The following is a 23,606-nucleotide window of genomic DNA, read 5'->3' on the forward strand; positions in this document are numbered from 1 at the left end:
TCCAGCCCCTTCATCAGCCTCGTTGCTCTTCTCTGAACTCGCTCCAGAGCCTCAACATCCTTCTTGTGGTGAGGGGCCCAGAACTGAACACAGGATTCAAGGAACAGTCTCACCAGTGCCGAGTACAGAGGGAGAAGAACCTCCCTGGACCTGCTGGTCACACCGCTTCTGATACAAGCCAAGATGCCATTGGCCTTCTTGGCCACCTGGGCACACTGCTGGCTCATGTTCAGTCGGCTGTCAACCAACACACCCAGGTCCCTCTCCTCCAGGCAGCTTTCTAGACAGACTTCTCCTAGTCTGTAGCACTGCATAGGGTTGTTGTGCCCCAAGTGCAGGACCCGGCATTTGGCCTTGTTAAACCTCATGCCACTGGACTCTGCCCAGTGGTCCAGCCTGTTCAGATCCCTTTGCAGAGCCTCCTGACCTTCCAGCAGATCCACACTTCCACCCAGCTTAGTGTCGTCCGCAAACTTGCTAAGGGTGCACTCAATGCCTTCATCCAGGTCATTGGTAAAGACATTGAACAGGGCTGGACCCAGCACTGAGCCCTGGGGAACCCCACTTGTCACTGGCCTCCAGCTGGATTTCACACCATTTACCACCACTCTCTGGGCCCGGCCATCCAACCAGTTTTCCACCCAGGAGAGTGTGCGCCTGTCCAGGCCAGAGGCTGACAGGTTCTCAAGCAGAATGCTGTGAGAAACTGTGTCAAAGGCTTTACTGAAGTCCAGGAAGATACATCCACAGCCTTTCCCTCAACCAGCAGCCAAGTCACTTTGTCATAGAAGGTGATCAGGTTCATTTGGCAAGACCTGCCTTTTGTGAACCCATGTTGACTGGGCCTGATCACCCAGTTCTCTTGCATGTGCTTCATGATAGCACTCAAGATCACCCGCTCCATGACTTTCCCCAGCACTGAGGTCAGACTGACAGGCCTGTAGTTTCCTGGGTCCTCCCTGCGACCCTTCTTGTAGATGGGCACAACATCAGCCAGCCTCCAGTCCAGTGGGACTTCCCTAGTCTTCCAGGACTGTTGGAAGATGATGGAAAGGGGTTTAGCCAGCACATCCACCAGCTCCTTCAATACCCTTGGACGAATCCCATCCGGCCCCATAGACTTGTGGGTGTCTAGTTGGGCTAGCAAGGCTCTGACCACCTCCTCTTGGATCATGGGAGCCTCATTTTGCTCCTCTAACTCCTGGGTTTGTAGACAGAGGGAACAACTTTCTTCACAATTAAAGACTGAGGCAAAGAAGGCATTAAGTACCTCAGCCTTTTCCTCATCCCCTGTCACTGTTGCTCCTTCTGCGTCCAATAGGGACTGTATGGTCTCCCTAGTCCTCCTTTTATTATTTATATATTTATAGAAGGATTTTTTGTTATCTTTCACAGACTTTGCCAATTTCTAGTTGAGCCTTAGCCCTTCTGATTTTTTCTCTACACAGTCTCAGTTCCCTCCTGTAGTCCACCCAGGAGGGCTGTCCCCTCTTCCAGAGCCCATAAACATTTCTCTTCTTCTTGATATCACTCAAGATCTCTCTGTTCAACCAAGCTGGTTTTCTCCCCTGCCAGCATTTTTTCCAGAACATGGGGATGGCTTTCTCCTGAGCTGCTAGGATATCCTTTTTGAGGAGCTCCCAGCCCTCATGGGCTCCCTTGCCCTTGAGTACTGTCTCCCATGAGACTTTGCCAACCAGCCTTCTGAAGAGTTCAAAGTCTGCCCTCTGGAAATTTAATGCTACTGTCCTACTAACCACCCTCTTCACTTCACCTAGAACTGAAAACCCTATCATCTCATGATCACTTTGTCCTAGGCGTCCATCTACTGCCACATCCCCCACAAGGCCTTCTCTGTTCACAAACAGCTGGTCCATGAGGGCACCCTCCCTTATTGGTTCATTCACCAGCTGTGCAAGGAAGTTGTCTTCCACGCACTCCAGGAACCTCCTAGACTGCTTCCTTTCTGCTCTATTGTACTTCCAGCAGATATCAGGAAGATTGAAGTCTCCCACAAGAACAAGAGGCATTGATCTAGAGATTAACCCCAGCTGTTTATAGAAGAGCTCATCAGCTGCTTCTCCTTGGCTGGGTGGTCTGTAACAGACTCCCATCACAAAATCTACCTTCTGGTGGGCTCCTGATTTTAACCCACAGGCACTCAATATCCTCATCGCCACAATCCATTTCAACTGTGTCCAAGTCCTCCTTTACAAAGAGGGCTACCCCGCCTCCTCTCCTACCCTTCCTATCCTGCCTGAAGAGTTTGTACCCCACCATAGCTGCACTCCAGTTACATGAGTTGTCCCACCACGTTTCCGTGATGGCAACAACATCATAGGCTCCTTGCCCTACGACAGCTTCCAGCTCTTCCTTCTTATTCCCCATGCTGTGTGCATTGGTGTAAATGCACTTCAGCTGAGCTGCCAAGCCTTCAGCCCTCTTAGAGGGAACAGAGTTCATTCCCAATTGCCTGGTAACTGGAGTAGCTAGCACCAGAATGCCCATATCTCCCTTAGTACCCCCAGGTGTGTTCTCCCCCACTTTCTGTGTGGTGAGGTACTGGTGATCCACACCAGCACACCCTCTCCGAATCACCATTGCCCCACATCCAGGCTCGTTCCTGTCTAGCCTGGGCTCAACCCCCTCCCCCTTCACATCTAGTTTAAAGCTCGATTTATGAGCTTAGCTAGGTTTTTAGCAAGGGCTTTAGTCCCCCTAGGAGACACACGTGTCCCATCCTTAGCAAGAAAGCCTGGGGGTGCATGAGCCACCCCATGATCAAGGAAGCCAAAGCCCCTCTCCTCACACCAGGCTCGGAGCCAGGCATTAATCGAATTCTTCCTGACTTCCCGCTCCTCTCTATTTAGCGTTGGGATGGAGCAGAATACTATTTGTGCCCCAGAGCCCTCCATCATTTTCCCAATGGCCCTGAAGTCATTCTTGATGGTTTCGGTCTTTTTGTTTACTAGATCATCGTTACCAATTTGGACTACTATCAGAGGATAGTAGTCTGTCTTGTGGACCAGGGAAGGAAGTTTTCTAGCTACCTCCTTCACTGATGCCCCCAGTAAGCAGCAGACCTCTCTGTGGAGCGGGTCGGGTCTGCAAATGCATCCCTCTGTTCCTTTTAGGAGGGAGTCCCCTACAACAATCACCCTCCTCCTCTTCTTAATAGAGAATGTTTTTATCTTTTTCTGAGGATGGTGCGGCCTAGGGAAGGATTCTAGTCTGTGGGAGCCATCATCCTCATCCTCAGGGTTGGATTCCACCTGCAGCACCTGGTACTTGCTCACCAGGGGGATCTGGGGTTTTAGTGTCTGGGTGAGGGGAGTAGGTTTCTTTCGTCCGGCAGGAACTTGCTGCCATTCCCCATCTCTTGTAACCCCAACCTTGCAGTTTGCAGGTGGATGGTGTTTGGACACACCAGCTCCAGCAGGCTGCTGAGTTAGTGAGAGGGCACTACTCCACTGGTCTATCTCCCTCTCACACCCCCTGATGGTCCTCAGCCTCTTCACCTCCTCTCTTAGCTCCTTCACATGGTGAAGGAGCTCCCCGACTCGAGCGCAGCTTTCGCAAGTGGAGCCAGTAACAGAGGCCCGAGCTGGTGTGGGAGGGGGCACTGCCTGCAGCCCAGGGTCTGGGGAGCTGCCTGCACCCCCTGTGGCTCTGTCTGGATGGCAGCATCCATCCTGCCTGCTGCAGCACACGGAGCAGCTTTAGTCTTCTGCCGGGTGGCCACCATGGTCCTCGGTGTCTTCTGTCTAGTCTCTAGGCTCTCTCTGCGCCCTGCCTGCTCCAAGTGCCGCTCGAACTGCCCCGCTCCTCTCTGCGCTGCTCCAGGTCGCGGGGCTCCCAGGGGACTGTTTCAATCTCCCGCGGCAGCCGCCGGGAGCGCCCCCTGCCGTCAGGCCCCGCGCGGGACCAGCGTGTTGGGGCCGGCAGGACCCCCGCCCCCGCCTGGGATTTTCTGGGATTTTCCCGGCTCGGGGAAGCTCCCACCGCCTCAAAAAGTCCTCCCCACCACAGAACTCACCGTCCTGCTGCCGGGTGCTGCTGAAGAAGCAGCTTTAATTTATGGCCAGGAGGATAAAAGACATTCTCCATTCTTCTCAGGCTTAACTTCATTCCTGACTGTTCTGTCCTCTTCCTGAGAAGTTGCACAGGACTCGAGAATGGGAGTTCTGTTCATAACTTTATCTCTGAAATACCATCCTCTGCAAGTTATTCCCCTACTTAAGCAGATGGTCCCTTCCATGGGACAGTCTTTCATTGACTTCTTTATTGTGGGTCCTTCCAATGAGCTGCAGTTCTTCAAGAACTGCATGAGTTTTCCAGGGCTGCAGATTCCTTCAGGGAATGTCCACCTGCTGTAGCACGGGGTCCTCTAAAGGCTGCAGGTGAATATCTGCTCCACCGTGGTCCTCCATGGGCTGCAGAGGGACAACCTCTCACCATGGTCTCCTCAATGGGCTGCAGGGGAATCTGCACATGGAGTATCTCCTCCCCCTTCTCCTTCACTGACCTTCACATCTGCAGGACTATTTTTTCTCACATTTTTCTCACTCCTCTCTCATAGCTTCTAGAGATGGTCCTGAAATGCCATAATACCATGTGTGTTCTGCCCGCCTGAATGTGTGTTGGCATCACAAGAGACACATGAAGAGCCTGAGAACAGACGGTGTGCTTTAAAACAAAAACTTTTGTGTCTTTGTCCATGTAGACATGACTGTGGCTTCAGCACCTTGATTTTGTAGATTTTATAAAGAATGACAAAATGGAGGTGTCCTCTTATAGAGTGTCAAAATGATGAAAGCCTGGTATATAAGAATGCTGTGTTACACAATAATTGATTTCTTATTATAGAAGACTTGTGTTTGTATGAAAAATAATGTACAAAACTGCTGTAACTGCTAAAGGGACAGGTCTTGGATGCACTGTCTTCTCAAACACTATCTAGGAACTGTTGGGACTAAATGGTAAATCTCTTCTTCTGGCTACGCGTTTCCAGCTATCCCTTTTTCCACATGTAATTTGCAGGTACCTTGCCGCACAACATCTAATGCTGTCTAAGAAATGGAATGGAAACGCTTCTCCAGCTTGTAATTTTGGAGGTTAGTATAACTGCTACAATAGAATTAGCACATTGTGTGTTCAGCAACAGGATGTGTCAGCTGTTTTATGAGGCAATTCACACAGCATGTGTTGTGTGACCCACGTCATGCGCTATGTCTGTGTGACTGGATTCATGCGCGGAATCCTTGTGTTGGACATATACTTGATATAATAATATTGCATTGAATAGTTGAGCTCATGTTATATTTTGAAAACCACTTATCAGTGTCCAGATGGAGATCAGTGACAGGTGGTATCCCTCAGGGGTCTATACTAGAACCAGTGCTGTTTAATATTTTTCATCAGTTTTCATCAGTAAGACTGAGTGTACCCTCAGCAAGTTTGCAGATGATACCAAGCTGAGTGGTGTAATTGTTCAACTGGGCCTGTGTGTACCTCATGAGGTTTGACAAGGCCAAGTTCAAGGTCCTGCACCTGGGTTGTGGCCATCTGCAGTTTCAGCATAGGCTGGAGGACAACATGACTGAGAGCAGCCCTGCGGAGGAGGAGTTCAGGGTGCTCATTGATGACATGAGCTGGCAATGTGCACTCGCTTGCAGCCCCGAAGGTCAATGTTATCCTGGGCTACATCAAAAGAAGTGTTGACAGCAGGTCAACAGAGGCGATCCTGCTCCCCTACTCTGCTCTCTTGAGATCCTATCTGGACTACTGTGTCCAGTTCTGGAATCCCAAACATAAGAAAGATGTGGAACTGTTGTAATGGGTCTAGAGCAGGGCCACAAAGACTATCAGAGGCATGGAGCACCTCTGCTATGAGGCCAGGCTGAGAGAGCTGGGGTTGTTCAGCCTGGAGAAGAGAAGGCTCCAAGGATATCTTATAGCAACCTCCCAGTACCTGAAGGGGACCTACAAGAAAGCTGGGGAGGGACTTTTTATAAGGGCAGGCAGTGACAGGACAAGGGGGAATGGATTTAAATTGGAAGGGGGAAGATTTAGATGAGATATTACATGAAAACTTTTCACACAGAGGGTGGTGAGACACTGGAATAGGTTGCCCGGGGAAGTTGTGCGTGACTCCTTCCTGAAAGTGTTGAAGACCAGGTTGGATGGGGCTTTGAGCAACCTGATCTAGTGGGTTAGGTGCCCCTGCCCATGGCGGGGAGCGGTGGAACTAGATGATCTTTATGGTCCCTTCCAAGCCAAAGGATTCTATGTATATAGATTCTATATGATTCTATATGATTCCAAGCTATGATACTATGTATATATGCACAGACCTTGTACTGCTGTTAATGGAGAAGAATTTAGCTTCCCAACCTTGAGGAAGCCAAATAAGGTACATATTACTTCAAATTATAAATAAAGTTCCTTTATAATTTGAAAGAATTTTCTCCTACATTAAAAAGGGGCACAATACTAACTTTCTACCCATCAGCCAGAAACCACTGGATTCTGTTTTCTGCATCAAAATTCTGTGAAGATTCTCTGAAGCTCTAAAAGACAGCCCATCCCACCCTGCCAGCTACTTTTTACTTTAACATTAAACAAAGTTTAATCTAGATTTAGAACAACATGGCACAGTATCTATCACTTCTATTTACTCAATTACAGTCTCCTATTTTCACATTCTTCAAACCAATGTGGGTGGAGGGTGGGTGTGCAATATATACATAGGTAGGAACTGTGGACAGCTTATTAAGTCTTGCAGAAAGTTGTATTCCTAGGTAAGTAACACACATTTGCAGGACTGAACCACTGCTTTTTTGCATGGTGCCAGTTGCGATAGACCTCGTGGTAGTCTGAGATGTCAGGTAACAGTAAAGACCGTTGCATTGGTTTAGTCGTTATCTCATTAGGTAGATCTGGGCAGTTCCCTGCTTTGGGTGGTAATGAATGGATTGCTGCTTAGTTCTCCACTGCATGAGGGGCCTCAGTGCCTAATTCAAGATTTCCAAATTTGTTCCCGAGATAAAGTAAGCATTTCTAAGGTGAACTGCACCCTGCTCCACTGCTTTATGCACACAGGTGGGCGACTATGTATATATTAATTACCAAAAGAAATACATTAATTACTGAATGAAGACATAAACTACACTGACCAATCTGACATTAATCATGGCTAACACAAGCAGAAGGAATTGGCAAAGCCAAATGCAGAGTTGTTTAATACTGACCATCACGCTCTATCATTGAAGTAAATACTCATTTTCTCAAATTCAGTTTGAATGATGCCTATCAGCAATCTCTCAAAACTTTCTATTTATGTAGCACACCAAACTGGAAAAACATGCTTCCTTAGATAAAATATGGCAGCATGATTCCTTTGCCATTACTGATGAATCGGTATCCATGGAAATTTATGAAGAAATTACAATCAAATTGATTTTTGTTTCCTTATATGAGTGAGCCTAACACTTTATTTATTGTCTTTGCATGCAGACATCTAACACTGTGAAATGTGCAGTGTATTTGAATGTCTACAGCTGCAGACCTGCCCTCAGATGAAATTATCTAAATGACATCTGCTTGTACATGCTGAGGGTACTGGACATCCAGTCCATCTGTCCAATGCTGTGTATATTCACCCACCCACCTCTTTCTAGCATCTCCACTATTTTATTCTTGTGTCACTGAATACCATGACATTAGGAAAGGGTAGGGAGGCTCTTCCAAGCTATCTGGACAGGCTGGACCGCTGGGCTGAGACCAATGGCATTAGGTTTAACAAGGCCAAATGCTGGGTCCTGGACTTGGGACACAATGACCCTATGCAGTCCTACAGACTAGGAGAAGTCTGTCTAGAAAGCTGCCTGGAGGAGAAGGACCTGGGGGTGTTGGTTGACAGACGACTGAACATGAGCCAGCAATGTGCCCAGGTGGCCAAGAAGGCCAATGGCATCTTGGCTTGTATCAGAAACGGTGTGACCAGCAGGTCCAGGGAAGTAATTCTGACCCTGTACTCGGCACTGGTGAGACCGCACCTTGACTACTGTGTTCATTTCTGGGCCCCTCACTACAAAAAGTATGTTTAGGTTCTGGACGATGCCCAGAGAAGAGCAACAAACCTGGTGAAGGCACTGGAATAACAGTCTTACGAGGAGTGGCTGAAAGAATTGGGGTTGTTCAGCCTGGAGAAGAGGAGGTTGAGTGCAGACCTTATCACTTTCTACAACTGTCTGAAAGGAAGTTGCAGAGAGGTGGTTTTAGGCCTCTTCTCCAAAGTGGCAGGTGATAGGACAAGGAGCAATGGCCTCAAGCTGCATCAGGGGAGGTTCAGATTGGACATCAAGAAAAAAAAAATTTCACCGAAAGGGTCATTGGGCACTGGAACAGGCTGCCCAGGGAGGTGGTTGAGTGACCATCCCTGGAGGTGTTTTAAAAAACAGGTAGATGAGGTGCTTAAGGATATGGTTTAGTGGCAGATAGGTATGGTTGGGCTCAATTATCTCAGAGGTCTTTTTCAACCTGGTTATTCTAGGATTCTATGATTTATGTGTCATCACTCATAGAAAGGACAGAGAGAGTTTAAGCTAAATGATCAGGCTTTTCAGTTGCTTAACAGATTCTGAACAGCTCTTCAAATTGCAGCAGGATTTTTCTCCTTGTCCTTTATTCCAATCACTGAGACTTTTTTTGTTTTGCTGCTATTCATGGGGGGAGGCCTTGAACACCTCCAGGGATGGAGCATCCACAGCTTCCCTGGGAAACCTGTACCAGTGCCTCACCACTCTCATTGTCAAGAAATTCCTACTTACGTCTAGTCTAAATCTGACCCTCTCCAGTTTATACCCATTAGCCCTCGTCCTATCACTACCAGCTTCTGTGAACAGTCCGTCCCCAGCTTTCCTGAAGCCCCTTCAGGTACTGGAAGGTCGCTATAAGGTGTCCTCGAAGCCTCTTCTTCTCTAGGCTCAACCTCAACCCACCGCAGCCTATAAACCACCCCACCAGCTCCGCCCCAAGACCTGGCGCACCGCCCAAGATGGCTGACGCGCGCGCTCCCGCCATGCCCCGCGCCCTCCCGCCCTGCCCGCGGCGCTCCCGCCATGCCCCGCGCGCCCCCGCGGCCATAGGCGCTCGCCCCGCCGCTCGCCGCCTGGGGATGTCGCTGGAGGCGCCGAGGATGGAGGGCGACGTGGAGGACGGCGAGCTCTCCGATTCGGATTCCGACATGGCCGGCGCAGGCTCCCCGGGGGAGCCGCAGCAGGTAGGGGAAGCGGCGGTAGCGGGCGGCCGGGCTCGGGCTCCCGCAGCCGCGGCCCCAGGAAGGCCCGGGCGGGAGGCGGCCGGAGGGCCCCGCGCTCGGCCTCGTTCTCCCGGGAAACCTCTCCCCCGGGGCTCATTCTCCTGGGAAACCTGCGTGCTGTGGCGGGGCAGGGGAGGCTTTTGTTGTTGCTGGGCGCGATGAGCAAAGGCGCCGCTGTTCTTCCGAGAACGGCCGACATAAAAGCCGCCGTAAAAAAGCGTGAGAGCAGCGAGTGGCGGAGAAAAATGCAGGTCTTCTATAAGCTACACCAGTCCGCAGCTCGTAGCTTCCTGTCCTAACTGACTCAGAGTAACAATGTACTGTTAGCTTCTCAAATTATGAACAGCGTCTAAGTTTTGTGCGTTTGTTTTGGGGTTTCTTTTGATCATTTATTTAATCTCACCTGAGCCTTTGTAAACGCTGTTGTGCTTGCAGACCACTAGTCTTGACTCTTCCCAGACTTTGGAGAGAATATTAGTATCTGTGCTGTTAAAAAAACCCTTCACATAAGTTGCTATAATGATTTTTTTTTTAATTTTTCTTGGAATTGCCATGCATATTTTATCTTTGTCCAATTTTGAAATTTAAATAGCTTATGTGGTCTCACAATAACTTGAATTTCAGTTAACAAATACTACCTCAAGTAGAGTAGTGACTTCTGATATGTGTTTATACTAGCGGCCATGCTGTCTTTCATGCACAAGCATTGAAAATACAGAAATTTCATAGGATGCTTCTGTCAGCTGTCATCCGAAACACCCTCATAGAGGACTCCCCAGTCACATGAGTCAGAATGAAGTTTAAATCTTCATGTGACTTGATAGCTTTTTTAATTTTTCAGAGTAACTAAATTAACAGGCATCTAATTTCTCATTTCAGAAATCATATGATAACAGTGATTCAGGCAGACCGTTGCAGAGCAGCATTTCATCATGTGCACCAAGTGTTCCTTATCGGACAACCAAAAGTCTGGATTCAAGTGATGAAAGCTTTTCTGAATCTGATGATGACAGCTGCCTGTGGAAACGAAAACGACAGAAATGTTTCAACTTCCCTCCCACAAAATCTGAGCCGTTTCAGCTTAGCCAGAGCCACCAAACCCAGACTGTTCTAGGTGGCAAGAAGGTCAACAACATTTGGGGTGTGGTGCTCCAAGAGCAAAATCAGGATGCAGTGGCTACCGAACTGGGGATTCTAGGCATGGATGGTAGTATTGACAGAAGCAGGCAGTCTGAGACTTACAATTATTTATTGGCTAAAAAGCTGATGAGGGAAGCTCAGCAAAAAGAGGCAGAGACTTTAGATAAAGAACTGGATGAATACATGCATGATGACAAGAAGTCATTGCCAGCAGAAGAAGAAAATGGACATGGCTTTCTTAAACGGAAGCAGCCTGTAAAAGATAGACTGGGTGAAAGACAAGAAATGAAATATAAAGGAAGGTATGAGATAACAGAAGAAGATTCGGAGGAAAAAGTGGCGGATGAAATTGCGTATCGGTAAGTTTAATAACAGTATAGGTTCACTTCCTTAAGTATTGGTGAACTATTGATAGAAAAGAGGAGGGGTAAAAGAAGTTTTCCTACTACTAAATAGATAAGATGTCACACCAGATTACAGAAACCACAAGTGACTTGTGTATTTCCAGAATTCTGGGATTAAAATATGCAGCATTATGGCTGGTATCTAATAGAAGCATATAGTAATACCGCCTAAACTTCTTTAAGATCCACTAGAATGGTTTGTTATTTCAAAACAATGGCAAGGAAAAACATTGTTTCTCATGAAGCAAATTTAGTAGTGGCTTTTTTTAGAAATTACTTCATAAATCAAGATATATGTTTGGAATTGGACACCAAAGAACACCTAGCTAAAATCTAGCTAAGTTATGAGTCTTATAAATGAAATGGACTTTGCAGTGTTTTGGAGAGCACAATTTTTGAAATACATGTATTCTTGGCTAGCCTTGTTGTTCTTAGTAGTCGTTCACATCTGTGATCAAGACACCTTCTATTATGCTGTCATTGTAACATATGCAACTCTATAGCATAGTGATGTCACTTGAAGCAATTTTGTTAGGCAGTGGTCTTCAAGAAATTTTGGTAATGATGGTGGCCTCTTAGTCCCCGAAGTGTAGAACCACTAAACTGTAGTGCATGGGAATGTTTAATAAAAAACTTTGTCATTAAAAATGAGAATTCAGCACATGAACTCTTGCTCTGGACGAGTGGTATTGATTTCTGGGCTTAACAATGTTTTCCAGTGGGAATACATACCTTGGTACAATAAATTCATAGAATCACCAGGTTGGAAAATACCCATTGTATCATCCAGTCCAACCATTCCTATCAAATACTAAACCATGCCCCTTAGCACCTCGTCCACCCGTCCCTTAAACACCTCCAGGGAAGGTGACTCAACCACTTCCCTGGTCAGCCTCTGCCAGTGCCCAATGACCCTTTCTGTGAAAAATTTTCGCCTAATGTTCAGCCTGAACCTTTCCTGGCGGAGTTTGAGGCCATTCCCTCTCGTCCAGTCCCCTGTCACTTGGGAGAAATTAATGCTATATAAGCTGCTCCCTTCATGCAGACCTGACAATGAAAATGTCTTAATAAGGATCTTGTCTCTAACAAAAGAGCACAGTTTAACTCAGTAGTATTTTTTTCCCTATACTGCATTTTTTTAGTTTATAATAAATTAATCAACAGACTCATTTCTTTTTTATTTTGTAGATTTGTCTAAATGGCATGTGATACATGGGAGCGCTTAGGCTTACTTATCTGAAGTTGATTGTCGAATTAACTGTAAAAGGTGTTGTAATTTTCAGTGTTAAATGCACAGTGTGATTTTATACTTCAATTTCTGAGATTTTTTACATGTCTTTGCAGTTTCCTATTTGGTTTAGTCTTTCACATATCAATAGAAGAAAAGTAATCACTCAATGCATTTTAATTTAAACAAAATTTAAAAATGAATGCTTTAGAAAAAGCTATCCCTCAGAAGCTCAGTGTTTTGGAATTGATTCAAGAAGCCATTGAAACGCATTTAAATGTATAGACTCTTTAATTTTAGCAGTTATATGTCCCACAGAATAACTATTCATTATGGAAGTGTCATGGTCAATGACAATGAATGTGCCTTTTTTTTCTGTCCTTTAAGGCTTTGTGAGCCAAAGAAAGATTTGATTGCCAGAGTAGTGAAAATCATTGGGAGGAGAAAAGCTATTGAACTGCTTATGGAAACAGCTGAAGTAGAACAAAATGGTGGACTGTTTATAGTGGTAAGAAAAATGTGATACTGTGGATTTGGGGTGGAGGGAGGGGGGGAGGGCGCGCGCAACTTTTTACTTGTAGGATATTTAGTTAGTACTATTGCATAGCATTCATGTTGGACAGGTTCTCCCTGAGTTTCATGGCCTTTCCTCATTGTGAAATTCACTTAATAAATAGTATGTAAACTTCCAGCAGGATTTGAGTACACAATGACATGAAGACATGGTTACTATCTGATTTGCAGTGATGATGTCATATCTGTTACTCTGCCACTTGGGATCCCCTTGGGATCTTTCCCTAACAGACTTTAAGAGTGACGCAGTCAGAAGCTTGAATAAAAGTTTGTTATGTTAGAATTGAGATGAGGCCTCTGGCATGTTGCTTCAGTAAGTCAGATGAATGTTTGACAGCGCTTGCTTCTCTACTAAGTTAATCAGCATGTCACCGGAGGTTAGCATACTCAGTAGTGAGTATTTCTAGTGTAATTTGAAGACTAGATTTCAAAAGGGAGTCTTTTAGGTTTATTAGAGAACCAGTGGCTTGTCTATCAGTAGAGCAAAACTGAGTACCAATTTCTGTTAGAAACCATGGTAAAAATCTTATACTTAATAGTTAGGTTATCAGTTTGTTTTTACCAAATAATAAGCCTCAATGCAAAAGTTCAGAAGGAAAAGAAAAAAGTGAGAGGAAACAGTAGGTACTTTTAGGCATTTGTTTATAGTTTACATCCTTTGAGTTCTGTCATTGGAAGTAGAAAGGGGGGAAAAGAAGTTGAGGAGCAGGATCAAAAAAAAAACCTATCAGAAATTAAAACATATGATCACCATCACTTCCTTCCCCCCAAAAAGGCAGCAACTTTCCAGTTAGCAGCTTGTCTTGGAAACAGTCTGTTGCCTTGAAGGATTACAGTACTTGTTAACAAATATTCACCAAGTACACAACTCCTGGTGTGTGCAGATCACAGTGCCCATTTGAAAGACAGATCATACTGTTTTACTTGGTTGGCATTTTGAGGTGATAGGATGATAAAAGTATGTGATGTCTGCTGTTTCAAAAACAGACTTAAAAATTTACCTTTTTTGTTCTAGAACTCCTGGATTGTGTTTTACTTTGTTGTTTGGCAGAAAAGTGTTACATTTTATACAGTATGGGAGCACAAGAGTAACAGTTCAACTTTATATACTATGAATGGTAGTTGAATAATAGTATAATTAAAGTTTATAATTTACTGAGGTTCTAAAGCTGAGTCCATTCATCCCTCAGTATGATGCATTGCACCACTGCTGTTACATGGAAAACTGTTGAAAGCATGGGACTAATACGTTGAGGACAGAAACTTTAAAGTACATGTTATGTTCATATTCCTTAGGTGAAAATGGAAAATGATCCAGCTAAGTTGTAAAATTACTGAGCACAATAGAAAAAAGATACCAACATCATTTTACAAAACTTGGTTTTGACATTCTAGTGGGCTTATGTGTTAGGCATGTTCTGAATATTTAATCTAGTATATATGTCATCACGGATAGTTTTTAGGGTAGTTTGAAAAGTATTGTGTTTTGTTTCTTCTCTACCGAAATCACGTTTAGCATGTAGTTGAACAGTTTGTTATTACGTTCTAAAAGAATTTTTTTGTAACCTCATGGTTTACCTGTTCATATATAGCAATCTGGGTATTGACATTCTTTTGACTAGTTCAGTCATAAATAAAACATAGCCAGGGTTGGTTTTATGTAATGCCTAACACAGCAGAACTAATATTTTGTATTCTGTCTCAATAAAAAGCGTTGTCTTAGGTGCTATATTTAGATCAATAATTACCTATTATGCTTGCTATTACTGATTTACTCTGTCCCTATTAAGAATGGCACTAGGAGAAGAACACCAGGGGGCGTTTATTTAAACCTGTTGAAGAACACACCCAGCATCAAAGAAGAACAAATCAAGGTAAAATTGTCAAAAGCGCAAATGGTTGTCCAAAGTAATTTTGAGGTTTTTTTTCCTACTAGAAGTGTTATAATTTGGTCCTCCTCAAATTCCAGGGAGTTTAACTCTATGTTACGGAAAAACTAGCTCTTCGCATTCAAAACACAAGCAAAAAAAAACCCAAAAAAAACTTCAGAAGAACTTGATGAATTACCATTCACACCAGGCAGAGAGAATACCTTTTACATATAGCCAGTCACAGAAGGCTGTTGACAATGAGGAGACTGTAGGGTCTGCAGAGATAAACGTTGCATTTTCCTTCATCTGTATGTATGTGTACAACAGTGTTACCTGCAGTTGTATTTCTTGCTTTGGAGCTCTATGTGATTTTGCATGGATTGAATGGTGTTTCTTAGTGAAATATTTTTATCCTATATGATGAGAGGGCTGGAGCACCTCCCATACAAGGACAGACTGAGAGAGTTGAGCTTGTTTAGCCTAGGGCAGAGTCTCTGTGGAGGCCTTATAGCAGCCCTTCAGTACTTAAGGGGTCCTACAGGAAAGCAGGGGAGGGGCTTTTTGCCAGAGAATGCAGTGATAGGACAAGGGGTAATGATTTTGAGCTGAAAGAGGGGAGAATTAGATTATATATTAGATATTAGGAAGAAATGTTTTCTTGTGAGGGTGGTGAGGCTCAGGTTGTCCAGAGAAGTTGTGGATGCCCCATCCCTGAAGGCATTCAAGGTCAGGTTAGATGAAGCTTTGAGACACCTGATGTAGTGGAAGGTGATCTTCCATGGCAGAGGGGTTGGAACTAGATGATCTTTAAGGTCCCTTCCATACCAAACCATTCTGTATAGCTCTGGCTGTAGCAGCAGGCAGTATTTCCCATTATGTCAGATACTGGTCTCAACCTAGTCCAGTTTGCTCTCTTGCCTCATCTGTGATGCTCACCAAATTAATTTTGTTAGCCTATAAATACTGTTGTCTTTCTTTTTGGTATATGAAATAGTCTGAGGTGGTATTTTCTTCATTCAATTAAAAACAATGTTTTTTTAATGGTATTTGCCACTTAATTAAAGTTTTTGTTAAAAGAAAGGTGTGTTTCTTTTGCTTATAGGTGGCCACATCTCACTTTGTGAACCATCCTAGCATCTTTTATTGGGAATTGGAAACAAATCAACACAAACTGTCGTTTTCTTTTGTTTTAAAAAAAAAGCCCACAACCTTTTAATAACTTAAGGTGGTCACAAAAAGTTGCAAGTTTGATCACTTTACCTGATTTAAAAAGAAATTTGGTCCTCTGCTCCTCTTCCATGCCCTTTGTGTGTCTTATTCTTCTCTTGTTGGTACTGGCAAGAGTTTAATGAGGCAGAAGTTTTTGCTTAACAAATTTGATTGGTGTTATGAAATATCATTTATCATACATCACGGATTTGGATATCCTTAGCACCTGACTTGCATCTTTTGGGAAGAAAAATAGCATTAATGTTTTCTTTACACTACATATTTTTTTAAAAAAAACAAGCAGGGAAGGAAAGGCGTGTAGCAGTGTTTAGTTCTGCTACATGATATCTCCCCCTTGAAATATGGAGGAAACTTGTAATAGTTATATTTTGCAGTAGAGAAGATGTCACTGAGGTTCACAGACATTTGACAGTAAAGATCATAGACTCAGTTTTCAGTTTTGGAGGAAGTATTCTCGAGTTGTCGTAGAACCTTTGGTCATATTTTCCTACAGGTATAGCAGCATAACCCTCTAGTCTACCACCCATTCCTCCCAGTTTTGTAGCATCAGCAAGTGAAAACTTAGTAATACTTATTTACATACATTCTGACATCACTGAGAAATTATGTAGTAAAATTATTTATGGGGAATTTTCCTTAAGTGCAGACTACTCTCATAGTTCTGTTATTAATGATGTGTATCTTAGTTAAATACTATTGAACAGTATTAATAACATTTTTTTACTTCATGTTTTCTTTAGGAAACACTACTAAAATGAATATAGCAATGCTTTGTTTTTTGTTTGTTTTATTTCAAGGAAATATTCTATCTGGAAAACCAAAAGGAATATGAAAACAAAAAGGCTGCTAAGAAAAGGAGAATACAAGTCCTAGGAAAGAAGATGAAAAAAGCCATTAAAGGGCTTAACCTGCAAGAATATGATGATGCATCTCGTGAGACTTTTGCTAGTGATACAAATGAGGCACTGGCTTCCTTGGAAGATCTACAGGAGGGGCATCACGAAGCAAAGATGGAACCCGAAGACAGTATTGAAATTGATAATGCTCAGGATTTGGAGATCTTCTAGTTACTAGTGTTCTTGATAACGAAGTCTCTATGAAATATATTAAATGAGTCTTTCTTATAATCCCATATCTTCTTGTTTTCATAAGCTGCAGAAACATGGGAAGTATTTGATGCTGAAAAACACGACATATTTCTTAGGTAAATTTAACAGCATGAAAGGTGTTAATTGTCCTGTTGTCTGTTTGCTGATTCCTCAAACTTAAGATTTTTCTAGATATAAGTCCTGCATCACTGTGTTTGTTTTTTAGAAACATTTTGGCCACATGTTAGCTTTAGGAATTAAGGCTACATTTTAAACAAATACATCATGTTTAATTTGATGAAGTTAACAAAATACAACAAGTGAACAGTACTCCTCATTAAAGTTGAACAGAAAAAGCAGTATGAATTTAATCTTCATATTAAAAATCTTGTGTTCTTATTGTGGCAGTGTATTGAGAAGAATACCAGTGTTTATGGAACCTGTAAAAACGGAGTGGTTTATGAAATAAAATTAAGTTTAAGTCAGTGACCTTTGAATAATCTTGTAAATAAGCAATGTTGAGCAGTTTGTTTTAAGTTTTCTGCAGAAGTTTAATCCTTCTTATTTCATAGTAATAAGGGCTTGAGTTTCCTACCTGTTCTGTCTAGATTCTTTTCCAGACACACAACTTATGGGGATTTTTTGTTTGAAAACAAACATAACTGAATGCTTTTTGAGAAGTGAGATTTTATTAATCTGTGTTCCCTTTAAGAATCCGTAGACTTCACATGCAAATGTAAAGCCTTTACCTTGCAATTCTTGTTTCTCTGCTTCTCATGTGTGCGGTAGGATAAAGGAATGTGCAGCTAGCAGAAGTTTTAAAGTTTTTCCATGCTATGTCAAAAAAACAGTAGTATGCCAAATAAAGTATTTTTTTTACATGATGTAAAAGACTTGTGTAGTTCCTAAGTTCAAGTGAAACTAACTTTTATGTTCAGTGTTGTTTGGGGTTTTTTTAATATAACTGAAGAAATGTTCAACACTGACAATGTGTGATGTCCGAAACTAAAATACATCATCACTAATAAGTTGCGGTTTCAGTGACTGGCAACACTTTTTCCAGTATAAAATATTTCTGAAATTGTAATGAATGAATTCACTTTTATACCGAGCAACAAATTTCTGCACATTTGAGTAAATTTTCTTCTCCTGGAGTCCTTGGATTTCAGAGGAAAAGCATATCACTAAAACACATAATGAAGTTAAAATATTGAATTCAGTACTGTCAAAAGCTGATATTTAAAGGATTGCAGTATTGGAGGAAAAAAAAAAAAGAATTCTTAAACATACAGCACATTCCATTATCTGCTTTACTAAATCTAATTAGGAGTTTTGACTTTTCTGTATTTTTCTATTCATGTGCTAGAACTCCCTCTTCAGAAGTTAGTCATGAGAGGTGAACATGGCTTTGCTCATAGTAGTTGCTCTGGCTGAAATAACAGAATGTTTTCATTTGTTCATTAACTTTCATAAGGAACCTGGAAGGGTCAGAGTACTAAACTGATAGCTTGTATAAGGGAAACAGAAGTTTGTACTGCTTAATTAGTTTGGGACTGTAGCATTTGATCCTATTCTAGGAACTGCTTGGAATGTCTTAGCAAATTTCTGGATAGAATCAGCAATTTGTAATGGTTTAAGTAATGTTTTTTTTATCGTTAATTAATTTGCTGCTAATGAGCACTGTGTGTTTTCTAAATGTTAAGATTTTTAATTTTTATTTCCTAGGTAAGGTGTAGTGAAACAGTGTGGAAAGTCTTTTTAAGAAAAGGAAGGACAGAGAGGGCACATTCCTTCCCTCCAGTATCTAGCTGGTCTTTACTTATCTTCCTTTATTTTCTTTCTTTTCTGTTTTCTTGGGCTTTTGACGAAGTCCTTTCAAAGGGAAACCTGTTCAAAATTATAAGCAACAACTCTTCATTCCTGTTACACAAGCAATTTCTTTTTTCTTTAGCTTGGGTATCAAAAGGATTGCAGCACCAGGTTTGTGTAGTGCTGTAGTTCCAGCATTCAAGCTTTGATATGTTAGTGGAGTTGCACGGCTTCTCCTCCCCTCTGCAACCTGGCACCGACCCTTGCCCTCTTCTGTGGGATGCATTTCATGTTGCTGTGTGGTAGTGGCAGCCCAGCAATTGCCACACTGTCCATGTGTGATGGAGTTTGGGGTTGATGTCAGCAAGCCTTGGGTTGAGCATGGGCGGTGCTGGACCTGAGGAGTCCAGGACTTAGAAGTCTCTTGCTGCCATCACCACAGTTTCCAAAGGGTTTGATACAGATGTGCAAGAGTGAGAAAGAATGGGCTGTGATGTTCCTCTGTATTGCGATAGATCTGGTTCTTTTCTCCATACCTGGCTGAGGTTGCTCAAAAGTGTTGGAAGAGATACAGTGGTGGTCATCTTTATCTTCCTCATCAACCTGCTTTTTAATTCCTCCCTGTTTATCTTCTTCCCCCAAAACCACTGCAGGAGTAGAAAGCATGGGTAATAACAGAGATGGCAACTCCATGATGTTTGTTAATCAGCAGGTTTGTGACCAAAGTGGATTATGTGGGCTGTTTTATCTGGGAACAGGTGTACCTTGTTGTGAGCTGATGTTTTACAGACAAAAGTGCAATAATAAGGAATGGGGTTTGTGTGCTTAAGTTCCTTTGAGGGGCAGATATGATTGAAGCATCAGTTTTACTCCAAGTGTATACTGCATACTTGTGGGACAACTATCAGGCTCTATCACTCAATCTGTAACATCATAATAAGCCATCTCTCTCATGCCTGAAGCAGAGAGTGAAAATGAGTGCTCTGATTTGAAAAGGCAAAACTTATTTATTTCAGATGAAGACATTTTTCTCCCTTATATTCCTAATTGAAATAAAACAATGGGGTTTTATATCACAAGGAAAATAGATTTACTAACAATTCAGTTTTACAGAGCATTGTGAAAGCATCACTTCAAGTATAGTTACAATATTAGGTCCTTCCCCTTCAAGTAGATGATCTCATTAAAATGTTGCTATGTCCTCCAGGCTTATTAGCTGCTATTTGCCCAAATTTTCAAGCATGGAATGACCCAGTGCTTAACTGTGAGGCCTTGGAAAAGATGTGAAGAACTTTGAATTTAAAAGTGATACTGAAATAGAGATTGGTTTTGTACTGTATACAACTTACTACCTTTCCTATATTCCTCAAGGTGCTGCCAGGTATCTGCAGCAGCTCTAATTCAATGCAGTTCCAAACATCAAGTTAGCTGGCAATGCTTTACTTATCTCTCTGTACGATCTTCATAGCACTAGCAAAACACTTTATCCCTATTAATAGCTATCTGAAATATGTCTAAGTCTTTTACTCTTTCTTTTGATCATCATTGTTTGTTGTTTTTTTTTTAAAAAGTGATTCTATGACTTCTTATTGGAAACATCTAGAGACAGACAGTTGGCACATGCAGGTTATTCATTCTACAGATACATTTGGTAACGACTGATTTCTGAGGGAGAAGAAGGGGAAAAAGCAATAACAAGGTATAAAGGTCATGAAAAAAATGAATTAAATGAGATGACTACGTTCATTATGACAGTTGCTGTTATGGACAAGTTGAATTCCTTGTACTTTGTCAGAGTAAAGTTGTAAAGGGGTAGACTGGATAATAAAATTACGAAGTTCTCAAAAGGTGTTTTTTTTTTTCCAATCTGTCATAAAACTTCACTATGAAAACCCTCATTAACTGGTCGCTTTATTTCCAGGTACAGAGAACTGTTATTCATGGCTTCAGTGAGTAGGGGCTTACTTGGTAGCCCACTCATATTCCTAATTTTTACTGGTCAACAGCACGTTAAAGATGCAGTTGTATTTCTGAGCTACTGTGGTACTTCAGTGACCATGGGAATATCCACTCTTAGAGGCTTTGCATGGTAGATTTTAGAGATTCAAGAACCTGGCAAAACGACTGCTATTTCCACCTCTTGGATTCAGTAGGCAGCTGGAGAACGTGTTGCACAGGGGCAGCCCTTGCAGCAACTGTGACCTCTTGATAACTTCGACCTGCTGTGTTCTGTCTCATTTTGGCCTGCCAGGCCAAAAACAAACAACAACAAAGCTTCCCATTATTTAGAAAGGACATATTTGAAACTTTCTCATCTGTTTATCTGCAATACTTAAAAATGCTAGTTTTTCAGAGCAGTGGAAAAAGGTAGGAAACACTCAACTGTGATGGATTTAATGTGGTCAAGCCAAACATGTTTCTAGAATCACAGACATCCAGACCTAAATAATGATGAAAATTGTAAACACATATCTAAAAGAAGACTGCAGACAAGTTAGGTATTCTAGATACCACCTTTTAGGTATTTATTTTTTTTACTTGAGTGGAGATTCATTAATATTTTTTTTTAAACATAATCAAACCATATTGTTAGATAAATGAAGAAAAATATTTATCTTCTAGAAAACTTTTCCCCAGAAAGATTCCCTCCTCCCTTCCAAAGTCTTTTGTGATTCAGTATATCAGCATTCTTCTTTAAACTATCCCTTTGAAAGATATTCTCATTCCCTTGAAACTGCATTTTTTTAATTTTCCCCTTGAGTTTTTCATTTGTTCTCTCAGGCTGTCTGTTTGTTTGTTTGGGGGCTTTTTTAATGATTTTACAACTGTTTACAGTAATTATTTTATATTTGTTGTTTAGTTACCCATGATGTGTTATGCAGTGACAGCCTTCAACCACAGGAAAGTCTTGATGCAGTGTTTAGAACTTTCTGCAACGTATACTGGGGCTCTGGAAGACAGTTTGTTCTTACAGCATCACAAAAGCTTTTCCCTTGGAGACAAAAGAAAAAGCCTCCAAGAAAAAAATAAATGCCTTGAGAAATGTTAGTGGCTAATATCCTCATACATTCCCACGTTTCCAGATACTGGGCAACTGTTACTGATCTTGCATGTAGAAAACTTACTACATCCTCTTTCCTCTTATAAATAAGGTGGAACACTGCAGTATGTGATGTTTAAATGGCATAAAAAATTGCACCAAACAGTTGTGAGCATTATGTCGACCAGAAAAGGAAGGTTAAAGAAAGCATACCACCCCCCACTTAAAAGACAAAGTGACCTTGTATCAACAGACAAGGAGAAGACTGAGCTACGCAACAACTTCCTTGCCTCAGTCTTCACTTGCAAGCACTCTCCTCACCCCTGTTGGGTCAATGAACCAGAAGATGATGACCAGGACGGGGTAAACCCCCTCCCACTGTAGAGGAGGATCAGATTCGTGACCACCTGAGGAACCTGAACATATATCAGTCTATGGGACCTGATGAGATGCATCCCAGATTCCTGAGGGAATTGGCAGATGTGGTTGCCAAGCCACTATCTATGATATTTGAAAAGTCGTGGCAATCAGGAGAAGTCCCTGGTGACTGGAAGAAGGGTGACATTGCACCTATTTTTAAAAAGGGTAGAAAAGACGACCCTGGGAACTACCGACCTGTCAGTCTCACCACTGGGCCTGGGAAGGTCATGGAACAGATCCTCCTAGAAGCAATGCTGAAGCACATGGAGGATAAGGAGATGATTCGAGACAGCCAGGCTTCACCAGAGGCAAGTCCTGCCTGACCAACCTAGTGGCTTTTTATGATTGGGTAGTCACATTGATCAACATGGGCAAAGCAATGGATATAATGTGTCTGGATTCTTTAAAGCCTCTGACACGGCCCCCACAATATCCTTCTATCTCAGTTGGGGAGATGTGGATTTGATGTTTGGACTGTTCAGTAGATAAGGAATTGGTTGGATGATCACATTCAGAGAGAAGTGGTCAACAGCTCAGTGTCGAGATGGAGATCCATGATAAGTGGTGTCCCTCAGGGGTCCATACTGGGACTAGTGCTGTTTAATATTTTCATCAATTCTATAAACAGTGAGACTGATGAGTGAAATGCAGCATTCAAAGTCTCCTTTTAAAAGTTTTATGTTTCAAGGAAGTTCACTTTTGATTTGGAAGATACACTGTCACATTCCTTTGGTTTCCACTATGCAGAGTACTTGTCAGGAAGCAAAATTTAGTATCTAGACTTTGTATATAATTATCTGTTTGAGGACTTCCAGTTTGCCAGAAAAGAACAACATACTGTGATTCAAAGGCTGCAACCAGTACAGATCTAATTCTTTTATAATGTGTGAATGGTTATTCAGCCCAGCAGTATAAATTTAAAAAAAATATTTTGAAACAAGCAATCAGATTTTGCAGGTGTAATGTTTCATTTTAATTAACAATTCTTCACTGTTATGAGCTTTCTAATGTTTCTTTTATTCGACAAGTTTTCATAAAACCATATAAAGTTTTAAATACTTCTCATCTCAGGTTTCATCATAATCACAGTGTGCTAGCTTGGACAAAAAATGACGTCAGGCTTGCGGACATTTTCTTTGGTTATAAATTAGCATTGTCTGAAAAAATGGACAATTAAATAGTTGGCAATTAAATAATTCTGAAAGTCTTCAAACCCTTATTTTTAATCCTTAAAACCACAAGTTCAATGGCATCACTAGAAACTGTTATTTAAATATGTGGAGTATATCTGAAATGAAGTTTTTCAAACAAACTGAGATGCAGGGTCTCTCCCTGAAGACTTCAATCTAAACAACAAAGTAGACCAGCTTACAAATTAAAAGAAAATGGGAAGTCTCAGCTTTATGTAAACAAATATCAAATCAATAGCCATATAAACAGAAATGGAAAGAGTTCTGGAAATTATTTTGTGAAAGATGATG

General features: G+C 42.1%; 1 protein-coding gene across 2 annotated transcripts in view; it reads left to right on the top strand.

Moving 5' to 3' along the window:
* Positions 1–9,143: 9,143 nt before the first annotated feature.
* PHAX (phosphorylated adaptor for RNA export) overlaps positions 9,144–23,606 on the top strand; it is a 294,590-nt gene continuing 280,127 nt past the window's right edge. Inside the window, exons 1-5 of one of the 2 annotated variants that reach the window (XR_011339399.1) lie at positions 9,144–9,283; positions 10,202–10,821; positions 12,482–12,602; positions 14,458–14,541; positions 16,566–17,331. Coding sequence is in view for 1 of the 2 variants with exons in the window: in XM_069880325.1 (XP_069736426.1) it covers positions 9,179–9,283; positions 10,202–10,821; positions 12,482–12,602; positions 14,458–14,541; positions 16,566–16,835 (1,200 nt within the window). In the remaining variant the exon portion in view is untranslated. Of the gene's footprint in view, positions 9,284–10,201; positions 10,822–12,481; positions 12,603–14,457; positions 14,542–16,565; positions 18,443–23,606 lie in introns of those variants that run through there. The other variant, XM_069880325.1, reaches the window with a different exon arrangement.

This window comes from Phaenicophaeus curvirostris, chromosome Z (assembly GCF_032191515.1).
Source record: "Phaenicophaeus curvirostris isolate KB17595 chromosome Z, BPBGC_Pcur_1.0, whole genome shotgun sequence".
NCBI classification, from domain to species: domain Eukaryota; kingdom Metazoa; phylum Chordata; class Aves; order Cuculiformes; family Cuculidae; genus Phaenicophaeus; species Phaenicophaeus curvirostris.